At 35.9% G+C, this 13,035-nt stretch overlaps 1 protein-coding gene across 26 annotated transcripts in view; it reads right to left on the bottom strand.

The window, feature by feature from the left end:
* Positions 1-13,035, bottom strand: part of LOC123534684 (trichohyalin-like) — a 155,211-nt gene that overhangs the window by 100,710 nt on the left and 41,466 nt on the right. For 25 of the 26 annotated variants that reach the window (XM_053519111.1, XM_053519110.1, XM_053519112.1 and 22 more), the window contains 2 exons: positions 6,617-6,725; positions 3,088-3,123 (listed from right to left, as the gene is read on the bottom strand). In XM_053519111.1, coding sequence (XP_053375086.1) covers positions 3,088-3,123; positions 6,617-6,725 — 145 coding nt within the window. The remainder of the gene's footprint in view (positions 1-3,087; positions 3,124-6,616; positions 6,726-13,035) is intronic. The other variant, XM_053519117.1, reaches the window with a different exon arrangement.

Genomic DNA, 13,035 nt, shown 5'->3' with positions numbered 1-13,035 from the left:
CATTTTTATGGAGATCTATTCACAAGTATGGCCTCTAGAGAGGTCAAAAGGTTTTTCTATTTTTAGACCTACTGACCTAGTTTTTGACCGCACATGACCCTGTTTCGAAATTGACCTAGATATCATCAAGATGAACATTCTGACCAATTTTCATACAGATCCAATGAAAAATATGGCCTTTAGAGAGGTCACAAGGTTTTTCTATTATTTGACCTACTGACCTAGTTTTTGACGGCACATGACCCACTTTCGAACTTGACCTAGATATCATCAAGATGAACATTCAGATTAACTTTCATACAGATCCCATGAAAAATATGGCCTCTAGAGAGCTGACAAGGTTTTTCTATTATTTGACCTACTGACTTAGTTTTTGATGGCACGTGACCCACTTTCGAACTTGACCTAGATATCATCAAGGTGAACGTTCTGACCAATTTTCATGAAGATGTCATGAAATATATGGCCTCTAGAGAGGTCACAAGGTTTTTCTATTTTTAGACCTACTGACCTAGTTTTTGACAGCACGTGATCCAGTTTCGAATCTGACCTAGATATCATCAAGATGAACATTCAGACCAACTTTCATACAGATCCCATGAAAAATATGGCCTTTAGAGAGGTCACAAGGTTTTTCTATTATTTGACCTACTGACCTAGTTTTTGATGGCACGTGACCGAGTTTCGAACTTGACCTAGATATTATCAAGGTGAACGTTCTGACCAATTTTCATGAAGATCTTGTGAAATATATGGCCTCTAGAGAGCTCACAAGGTTTTTCTATTTTTAGACCTACTGACCTAGTTTTTGAAGGCACGTGACCCAGTTTTGAACTTGACCTAGATATCATCAAGGTGAACATTCTGACCAACTTTCATAAAGATCCCATGAAAAATGTGACCTTTAGAGTGGTCACAAGGTTTTTCTATTTTTAGACCTACTGACCTAGTTTTTGACCGCACATGACCCAGTTTCGACCTTGACCTAGATATTATCAAGATGAACATTCTGATTAATTTTCATGAAGATCCCATGAAAAATGTGACCTCTAGAGTGGTCACAAGGTTTTTCTATTTTTAGACCTACTGACCTAGTTTTTGACCGCACGTGACCCAGTTTCGAACTTGACCTAGATATCATCAAGATGAACATTCTGATTAACTTTCATGAAGATCCCATGAAAAATGTGACCTCTAGAGTGGTCACAAGGTTTTTCTATTTTTAGACCTACTGACCTAGTTTTTGACCGCAGGTGACCCAGTTTCGAACTTGACCTAGATATCATCAAGATGAACATTCTGACCAATTTTCATAAAGATCCCATGAAAAATGTGACCTCTAGAGTGGTCACAAGCAAAAGTTTACGGACGGACGGACGCACGGACGGACTGACGGACGACGGACGACGGACACCGCGCGATCACAAAAGCTCACCTTGTCACTTTGTGACAGGTGAGCTAAAAAGTGTCTTACCGACCCATGTTACCACGGAAAATTTTTTTTACTTTTTACATAGGACTTATAATAAAAAAGTTAGAAAAATACCTAAAATATTGAAAATCTAAAAATAGATTCCTAAAAATAGACTAATTCCTGGAATTTAATACATCAAAATTAACCTTAAATTCTAAGTAAAAAGAGGCATAATTTATGAAAAATTGGTGTCAGAGTTATGCACCTTGTGTCACATGATGTGGGTGATGAGGTGGAACAACTATTTTAAGTTTGAATCAAATCCATTTTGTAATAATTGAGATATAGTGAAAATACATCAAAATCAACCTTAAATTTAAAGTAAAAGGGGACATAATTCATAAAAAATTTATGTCAGAGTTACGCACCTTATGTCACATCATCTGGGTGATGAGGTGGAACAACTATTTTAAGTTTGAATCAAATCCATTTAGTAATAACTGAGATATAGTGAAAATACAACAAAATTAACCTTAAATTCTAAGTAAAAGGGGACATAATTCATGAAAACTTGGTGTCAGAGTTATGCACCTTGTGTCACATGATGTGGGCACATGATGTGGGTGATGAGGTGGAACATCTATTTTAAGTTTGAATCAAATCCATTCAGTAGTAACTGAGATAAAGTGAAAATACATCAAAATCAACCTTAAATTCTAAGTAAAAAAGGGGCATAATTCATAAAAAAAATGGTGTCAGAGTTATGCACCTTATGTCACATGATGTGGGTGATGAGGTGGAACATCTATTTTAAGTTTGAATCAAATCCATTTAGTAATAACTGAGATATAGTGAAAATACAACAAAATTAACCTTAAATTCTAAGTAAAAGGGGACATAATTCATGAAAACTTGGTGTCAAGAGTTACGCACCTTGTGTCACATGATGTGGGTAATAAGGTGGAACATGTATTTTAAGTTTGAATCAAATCCATTTGGTAATAACTGAGATAATAGATTTCGGGACGCGACGGGACGGGATGGACGGGACGCGACAAAACTGACTCCTATATACCCCCCTCAAACATGTTTGGTGGGGGTATAACAATACTGATTAATAAATGTGACTTCTTTAAAGTAACAAAAAAACTGTGTTGACAAAAATTCTTTTTTCTAAAATCTTGTGACCATAACCTTAAATTCAAACCTCCACATTAGACAATTTGGACTTAAAGAGCACAATTTATGTTGTGACAGGAAAGAAAGAGTTGACAAAGACTCAACTGGTAACTATAGCAACCAAAACACACAATGTATACACATGGGGATAAAACATAAAACACAGGCTATAAATGCGGCCACCGCTATTCTATAAAACACTAATACTGAGTGGCTACTGCAATTCTCATCTAACAAGAAAATATAGGTGAAAAATATCGGCCTATTGTAAAATTAAAATTGCCCAGCAACAGAAATCTACCTGATGGCTTATAGTCTGTAACTATGCTCTGTGAAGCTAAACAGAAATCAATCTATTTATAAACACATACACATGAAAAGGCTATTCTATAAAACACTAATACTGAGTGGCTACTGCAATTTCTCATCTAACAAGAAAGTAAAGGTGAAAAATATTGGCCTATTGCAAAATTAAATTGCCCAACAAAATCTACCTGATGGCTTATAGTCTGTAACTATTCTCTGCGAAGCTAAACAGAAATCAGTCTATTTATCAACACATATGTACATGAAAATGTATTTTGCAACATATATAACACAATAAAAATATGTGGCAATATATATTACATGTATATATTTTGCATCATTTGATGTGCTGATTTTCCACATTCTATTAAAAATTTTGTTATCTATAGAAAAAAACAAACTATTTCTACAAACAATTCTTTTCTCATCCGCTTTAATTTGCTTTAAGATTGCAAAAGTGATAAAATAAAACAAAATGTAAGAAGCAATATGTATTTAAGCTAAATGTATGTCCATACATCTCCGGACTGGATGTAAAGTGAACGGACCCCTATCCTGGAACAACCAAGCTTGTTTTAAGTTTGATAGTCTGAAAAAGTCAGTTTAGCGGCTGAACTGTCACTCACCAGTTTGCCTACCACCCATAAACCAGTATGCATCATCTGCAGACATTTGTAAGATACTGGTAACTTTTCAACTAATAAGCCTACGTGCTAGTACAAAGATATGTAATCCTTCACAGAAAAATGACCATGCAAAAACCAAATTTAACATGCATCAAAAACTTTCTATAACATCTGAATTAAGGTAGATCTGCACGTTTGATAAACCGGAAGTGATGGCGTAACGTCATTTATCCGGAAAACGTAGAATAAAGCCTGGATTCAGCTTACAGAAATGAAAATCAATTTATGAAATAAAGGCAAACTGTGAATAAATTTATTAAATTGTAACAGTCTCTATCTTTCTAAAGTTAAAATATGATATTAAAACATCTGACACGTTAAATAATTCAAAATTATGTCTTAAAATAAGCATCAAAAAGGCGGTTCACTTTAATCATGGCCAAATATCTCAGAAATAAGCACATGGACCTACAAATTTTATTTCACTATATTATAGGCCATATGTTTATTTACGACTGTGAGAAGTTTCCTTAAAATCTACATTGTGGAAAATTTTCTATTCGCGAAAATGTTATGCAAGTTGCTATTTTCCCATAGATTCCCATTATGAAAAATTGCGTGAGGTCCGAATTTTTTAAACCACTCTAGCAAACAAGAGCTGTCTGATGACAGCGCGCTCGACTATTCGGAGAATTGATTGAAGAATGGGGTCAAAATATTTCCACGGATATTCAGACAAAAGAAATAAATAGATTAGACAAACAATGTTCCTGTATTACTTTGATTTCGATAAGTCTTGCACTAAATGGCAATATATGAGCCAATTTCAAAGTCCAAAAAGGGCCATAATTCAGTCAAAATAGTTATGTACTCTTGCCTACAGATGGAAATCATAATGATAAACAAGTGTCAAAGTTTAAAAGCCATATGTCAAATAGTTTTGACAAAACATGGACTTGTATGAAAACAGAACCAATTTCAAAGTCCAAAAAGGGCCATAATTCAGCCAAAATAGATGACAGAGTTATGTTCTCTTTCCTACAGATAGAGACTATTATATTAAACAAGTGATAAAAGTTTCAAAGCCATATGTCAAACACTTTACAAAAAATATGAACTGGTACGAAAAACTTAACCAAGATTTCTAAGTCAAAAGGGGCCATAATTCAGCCAAAATCCTTGATGGAGTTATGTACTCTTGCCTATAACTGGACATGGTGATGGTAAACAAGTGTTGAAAGTTTCAAAGCTTTATCTCAAAAGATTTTGTCAAAATATGAACTGGTACGAAATATTAACCCAGATTTCTAAGTCAAAAAGGGCCATAATTCAGCCAAAATCCTTGATGGAGTTATGTGCTCTTGCCTATAACTGGACATGGTGATGGTAAACAAGTGTTGAAAGTTTCAAAGCTTTATCTCAAAAGACTTTGTCAAAATATGAACTAGTACAAAAAACTTAACCAAGATTTCTAAGTCAAAAGGGGCCATAATTCAGCCAAAATCCTTGATGGAGTTATGTGCTCTTGCCTATAACTGGCCATGATGATGGTAAACAAGTGTTGAAAGTTTCAAAGCTTTATCTCAAAAAGACTTTGTCAAAATATGAACTGGTACGAAATATTAACCCAGATTTCTAAGTCAAAAAGGGCCATAATTCAGCCAAAATCCTTGATGGAGTTATGTACTCTTGCCTATAACTGGACATGGTGATGGTAAACAGGTGTTGAAAGTTTCAAAGCTTTATCTCAAAAGACTTTGTCAAAATATGAACTGGTACGAAATATTAACCCAGATTTCTAAGTCAAAAAGGGCCATAATTCAGCCAAAATCCTTGATGGAGTTATGTGCTCTTGCCTATAACTGGACATGGTGATGGTAAACAAGTGTTGAAAGTTTAAAAGCTTTATCTCAAAAGACTTTGTCAAAATATGAACTAGTACGAAAAACTTAACCAAGATTTCTAAGTCAAAAGGGGCCATAATTCAGCCAAAATCCTTGATGGAGTTATGTGCTCTTGCCTATAACTGGCCATGATGATGGTAAACAAGTGTTGAAAGTTTCAAAGCTTTATCTCAAAAGACTTTGTCAAAATGTTGACTGGTACGAAAAACTTAACCCAAGGTGTGACGCCGACGCCGACACCGATGCCGTGGTGAGTAGGATAGCTCTACTTATTCTTCGAATAGTCGAGCTAAAAATCAAGCACACGACCCTGTCTTTTTTATTTGCTGAATTTTCTAGGTATATTCTGAAGTTTTGAAAAATCAGAGTTTAATCAAATTCTACATTGTAGAAAAAATTTTGATCCAAACGTGCAGAACTACCTTAAAGCAACATAATTCTGGATACAATAAACAAAACAGACAATCACAAATCAAGCAAATCAGTAGAAAAGGGTCATTATAAGAGTACATATAGATCAGGGATGCTGTATCTAGCTTGACTGGATTTTGCCTGACCTGGATTATCCAAGGCAAGCAAGCACTGTGTTTGATCCGGTCTGGTAAAATCCAGAAGAGCCCAATGCAACATCCCATATCAATCTACTGTTGCAATGACCCTTTTATCATACACTTCAGTAAAAAAAAATTTATATAAATATTAAATACTGTTATGCTACAGACAATACTTTTTATCTGAATGCATGACACTTGTAACTATGTCTCTAAACATCCTGGTGTCATTTTTGTTTATGGACGCTGGATTCTGGTGCTTTGTTCATGCAAGAGATTTATTGATTGAAAAAGCATCATTAAATGTTTAAAATGAATAAGAAAAGAATTACTATAAGCTTTCTGTAATATCAGGTAAGAAAAGTGGTTATGGAAAAACTTACAGCTTGCCTTTCAATTTTTTAGGTTTTTTAATTGAACAATTTATAAAACTGGGTCATAAATGTTAATGAAAGAAGTCTGGACACATAACAATACAAATTCTTAATACCACATTGTGTTAAACAGATTTTTGTTTTTGTCAGTTTGTATTTATTTAAAAAACACAAGCCATACTTTCCACAGAATATTTACAGGCATACCAAAAACTGTAATTTCATCAAATCTTGAGCAATATTCCTCTCAGATTCTACTCACATTTTGCAGTAGCTTTGAGAAGCTGTTTGACCTTTGTGTGTATAGGATCATTGCTAACAGATTCCAAATCACTTTCTTCCTTCTTGCCACCTGGGTTGACCATCATGTCCTGGAAAAACACAATACAGAGTGTTTACATATAACATGACAAAAAATCACCAGTACATTTATCGAACGACTTGCTAGTAAATAGTCTAAACTATTAACCAATCAGAATGTTTTAATTACATGACAGTAGAAATTATTCTTATTTTTTACTTATTAGCCCAGAAAACATATGCTGAATATGGTCAGTCATATAGCAAGAGCTGTCCGTAAGACAGCCAAGCTCGACTATTTGAAATATTGTCCCAAAAGCAGGAAAATATTACCCAAAATGTTAAAATATCAAAAGAGTTTTAAGTTCAAAAGGGGACATACTTTGACCAAAATGCATATCAGAGTTATGGGACTTGGTGCTATCAACTAGTTTTATAACCCCGAAGGCACACGTGAAGTTTCAATTCAATATCTGCATTAGTTTTGAAGTCCAAATGGGGGCATAATTTGCCCAAAATACATGTCAGAGTTACGGGACTTGACCAAATGAGGTTGATAATTGATCTAGAAAATGAAACAAAAAAGTTTCTAAAATCTATATGCCTTTAAGTAATAGCTGTATGTACATGCACGCAAAACTTTAACCAGGATTTTCTAAGTCCACAGGGGGCATAATTTGACCAGAGTTATGGGACTTGACCCAGTGAGGCTGGTAATTGATCTAGAAAAAGAAAAAAATAAGTTTCAAATCTATATGCCTTTTAGAAATAGCTGTATGTACTTGCATGCAAAACTTTAACCAGAATTTTCTAAGTCCAAAAGGGGGCATAATTTGGCCAAAATGAAGGTCAGAGTTATCGGACTTGCTGCTATCAACTAGATTTATAACCCCGAAGACACATGTGAAGTTTCAAATAAATATATGCATTAGTTTTGGAGATAGTAACTTGCATGTAAAACTTAACCAAAATTTTCTAAGTCTAAAAGGGGGCATAATTTGCTCAAAATACATGTCAGAGTTATGGGTCTTGACCCAGTGAGGTTGGTAATTGATCTAGAAAAAGAAAAAATAAGTTTCAAATCTATATGCCTTTTAGAAATAGCTGTATGTACTTGCACGCAAATCTTTAACCAGAATTTTTTAAGTCCAAAAGGGGGCATAATTTGGCCAAAATGAAAGTCAGAGTTATGGGACTTGCTGCTATCAACTAGTTTTATAACCCCGAAGACACATGTGAAGTTTCAAATCAATATCTGCATTAGTTTTGGAGATAGTAACTTGCATGTAAAACTTTAACCAAAATTTTCTAAGTCCAAAAGGGGGCATAATTTGCTCAAAATACATGTCAGAGTTATGGGGCTTGACCCAGAGAGGTTGGTAATTGACCTAGAAAAAGAAAAAATAAGTTTCAAAGCTATATGCCTTTAATTGATGGCTGTATGTACTTGCATGCAAAAACTTAACCAAGGTGTGATGCTGACGCTGATGCCGACGCCGACGCCAGGGTGAGTAGAATAGCTAGACTATTCTTTGAATAGTCGAGCTAAAAATTCCAAAAATAAAAATTCTAAGTCCAAAAAGAAATTCTAACCAGGTAAAGTTATGTCAAAATACATCTAAAAATTGGATGTACCATCCATGTTGTACCACAGAAAAGTGGTCTCGGTTTTTCCCTACTGCCAATAATAAAAAAGTTTCAAAATAAGCTATTTATAGTAACAACAAGAGTGCCAGAATGTCACAATATACTCCCGTCACAGCAAATTTCTTTACACTAGCACCTGTATTTGCAAATGGTATTTTGATTTTCTAGTTGTTTACAATGTTTTGTTGGTTTTTTTTTAGAAATTATTATATTTTATTTTTCTAAGTCCACAAAAAAAATCCTTACCAGGTAGAGATACCTTAAAATACACCCAAAATTTGAAAGTAACATCAATGTTGTACCACAGAAAAGTGGTCTTGGTTTTTCCCTACGCTCAATTATAAAAAAGTTACAATGTAAGTTATTTATAGTAAAAACTAAGGGAAGTTAATCTTTAAAGAGAGAAAAAAAAAAAAAAAAAAAAAAAATTAAACAAAAAATCAAAAAAAAATTAAAAAAAAAAAGTCCACACAAAAATCCTTACCAGGTAGAGATAACTCAAAATACACCTCAGAATTGGATGTAACATGCATGTTGAACTACAGAAAAGTGGTCTCGATTTTTCCTTACGACTTGTAATGAAAAAGTTACAATATAAGCTATTTATAGTAACAGCAAAGGGAAGTAATTCAAAAGAAGGGACCAGAGCATGACACTCCATCTCATGATGGTGTACAATTGTGCCAAGTTACATCAAAATCCCTCCATGCATGAAGTAGAAATGCTCCGAACAAAGTCATTCTTGTATCTGACCTTTGGCCTCTAAGTGTGACCTTGACCTTGACCTAGGGACCTAGTTCTTGCGCAGGACACTCCGTCTCATGCTTGTGAACATTTGTGCCAAGTTGTATCAAAATCCCTCAATGCATGAAGAAGAAATGCTCCGGACAAAGTTTTCATTCTTGTATCATTGATCTCTAAGTGTGACCTTGACCTTACCCCTAGGGACCTGGTTCTTGCACTTGACACTCCGCCTCATGATGGTGAACAATTGTGCCAAGCTACATCAAAGTCCTTTCATGCATGAAGAAGATATGCTCCAGACAAAGTTTTCATTCTTGTATCCTTTGACCTCTAAGTGTGACCTTGATCTTAAGACCTAGGGACCTGGTTCTTGCGCATGACACTCCCTCTCATTATGGTGAACAACTGTGCCAAGCTACATCAAAATCATTCCATGCATGAAGAAGATATGCTCTGGACAAAGTCATTCTTGAATTTTTCATTCTTGTATCCTTTGGCCTCTAAGTGTGACCTTGACCTTAGACCTAGGGACCTGGTTTTTGTGCATGACACTCCGTCTCATGATGATGAACAATTGTGCCAACTTTCATCAAAATCCCTCCATGCATGAAGAAGATATGCTCCGGACAAAGTCATTCTTGAATTTGACCTTTGACCTCTAAGTGTGACCTTGACCTTAGACCTAGGGACCTGGTTTTTGTGCATGACACTCCGTCTCATGATGGTGAACAACTGTGCCAAGTTTCATCAAAATCCCTCCATGCATGTAGAAGATATGCTCCGGACAAGGTCTGTGGACGCCGCCCGCCCGCCCGCCAGGGGCGTTCCCATAATACGTCCCGTTTTTCAAACGGGCGTATAAAAAAGGGAAGTAATTCAAAAAACATTTTTGTAAGAGAACAAAAAGGGATCTGCCAAATAAAAATAAGAGCACTGCAATGCATAACAATATACACAAAGCAAAGTCATATATGACCTTTGACCCGTAAGTGTGACCTTGACCTTGAAGTGAGCCATCCAAAACATGCGCTCTGCAAGTCGCCTCAGTGTGGTGAACATTTGTGCCAAGTTTCTTTGAAATCCTTCAAGTAGTTCAAGAGTTACAGAGCGTACACAGCAAAGTCATATATGACCTTTTACTCCTAAGTGTGACCTTGACCTTGAAGCTAGTCATCCGAAACAAGCGCTCTGCACGTCGTCTCAGTGTGGTGAACACTTGTGCCAAGTTTCTTTGAAATCCTTCAAGTAGTTCAAGAGTTACAGAGCGGACACGAAACACACTCATATGACCTTTGACCCCTAAGTGTGACCTTGACCTTGAAATGAGACATCCAAAACATGCGCTCTGCATGTCATCTCAGTGTGGTGAACATTTGTGTCAAGTTTCTTTGAAATCCTTCAAGGGGTTCAAGAGTTACAGAACGGACACGAAATTGCTAACGGACGGACGGACGGACAGACGGACACCGAGACCATAACATAATACGTCCCTTTAGGCGTATAAAAACTAGGTGGCCAGTTGGAATTTCGTCAAAGTGTAGTCTACAGGAAAGACCATTTTTTGTTTCAGCATAGTGAAATATTGTTCACTAAGAGTTTGTTTGTTTGTGTTGGGTTTAGCACTGTTTCAGAAGGCAATGGATGGTTTGGTGGTTTCAGAGAAAGCTGTTGATGTACAGGGAAACTATAAAAGTAAACATACAAAAAGAATATTACTAATAGGAAAGACATTTCATATGGATCACTAATGTAAGGGACTGAATGCAAATAGTCATCAGATACAATACATTGCTATCAGAGTTACTTCCTTTGAAAAATAAGTTTTTGAAACCAAAAGAGGAAGTTATAGTTTGGAAAAAATATATAACTAAATATCACCAACTACGCAGACATTAAAATTTTAGTTTTCTGTAAATTTACCAGGTCAGTTATTCTATTTTCTTATCTTTATCAACTTCTTGTCACATTTTAGTACTTATTTTATTAAAAACTGCTCAAATTAAAAAATGTAAAAGTAAACATACATAATTATAGGAAAGACATTTAATATAAATCACTATATAGGTTATTATTAATGTAAGGGACTGAATGCAAATGGTCATCATATACCATACAATGACATCAGAGTTACCTCCCTTGAAAAATAAGCCTTTGAAATCAAAAGAGGAAGTTATATTATTTGGAAAAAATATAATCACCAACTACGTAGACATTTAAAATTTAGTTTTCTGTAAATTTACCAGGTCAGTTATCTATTTTTTTTTATTTTGATCAACTTCTCACATTTTAGTAATTGTTATATTAACAAGAGCTGTCTCCATAGGATGACACATGCCCCCGATGGCACTTTGAATGAATAGTTATGGCCGATGTTAGAGTTTAGGACCTTTGACCTACGGAGCTGGGTCTTGCGCGCGACACGTCGTCTTACTGTGTCACACATTCATGCAAAGTTATTTTAAAATCCATGCATGAATGACAAAGATATGGACCGGACATGCCCATCAATGCACTATCATGAAAAATGACCTTTAACGTCTAAGTGTGACCTTGACCTTTGAGCTACGGACCTGGGTCTTGCGTGTGACATGTCGTCTTACTGTGGTACACATTCATGCCAAGTTATTTGAAAATCCATCCGTCGATGACAAAGATATGGACCGGACACGCCCATCAATGCACTATCATTTAATGTCTAAGTGTGACCTTGCCCTTTGAGCTACGGACCTGAGTCTTGCGCGCGACACGTCGTCTTACTGTGGTACACATTCATGCCAAGTTATTTGAAAATCCATCCATCGATGACAAAGATATGGACCGGACACGCCCATCAATGCACTATCCTTTAATGTCTAAGTGTGACCTTGACCTTTGAGCTACGGACCTGGGTCTTGCGCATGACACGTTGTCTTACTGTGGTACACATTCATGCCAAGTTATTTGAAAGTCCATCCATCGATGACAAAGATATGGACCGGACACGCCCATCAATGCACTATCCTTTAATGTCTAAGTGTGACCTTGACCTTTGAGCTACGGACCTGAGTCTTGCGCGCGACACGTCTTCTTACTGTGGTACACATTCATGCCAAGTTATTTGAAAATCCATCCATCGATGACAAAGATATGGACCGAACACGAAAATTGCGGATAGACCGACAGACAGACAGACGGTTCAAAAACTATATGCCTCTCTTTGGGGGCATAAATACTGCTCAAATTAGAAAATGTAAAAAAATATCATATATACAAATCTGGGGCATAAAAAATGAAAGTTACATCACACAATCATGAATATGTTTTATGAATCTGTCATGTTTAAAATTATATTTCAGGATGTTTCATACACCAGATTACTATCACAATATATCCATGAGACTGTCTGAGGTCCTGGATGATATTGGAGTAAATGATAATATTGTGATGAAGAGGAGGAGGACAGCTTTACTGGAAGAAACTATGTGGACAATCAAATTAAGAGTAAATGGTAAACAACATACTGTTTATAATTTAGGCAGTCAATCAGAAGGCACCACAACAATAGGACTGCAATCAGATACTGACACACTAATCTCTACAGATGATCACATTGTGATACAGGACTGGTCTGAATGGACTCTAGGTAAACATAACCTCTTGATGATTCAGAATGAAACAACACCACCTGGTTATTGTCTTCTACAGATACTTAGGAATGATGCTCCACTTCCTGATACAGTTGAAACAGATAATTACTTTGTAAGTGATACACATGGACGGATCTTGGTGAAGAACACAATAATTGATACTGCAATGGTAGAAGGACAGCAGCGACAAGGACCATCTCTAGCAAAAGCTGAAAAACCAGGTTTTTCTGCAAGTGACTATGTATTCGCATTGCCTTGTAAATCATGGCCCCAAACATCAAGAGATTGGCTACACCAGCAAGAAACACATACATGGCCAACAGCAGAAATGAAAAAATATGCAAAATCAACAAAGTGTTTTGTT

Source organism: Mercenaria mercenaria, chromosome 12 (assembly GCF_021730395.1).
Source record: "Mercenaria mercenaria strain notata chromosome 12, MADL_Memer_1, whole genome shotgun sequence".
In the NCBI taxonomy this organism is placed as follows: Eukaryota; Metazoa; Mollusca; class Bivalvia; order Venerida; family Veneridae; genus Mercenaria; species Mercenaria mercenaria.
Note: the sequence above shows the minus strand (reverse complement) of the source record. Positions and strands in the feature narration are given on the sequence as shown.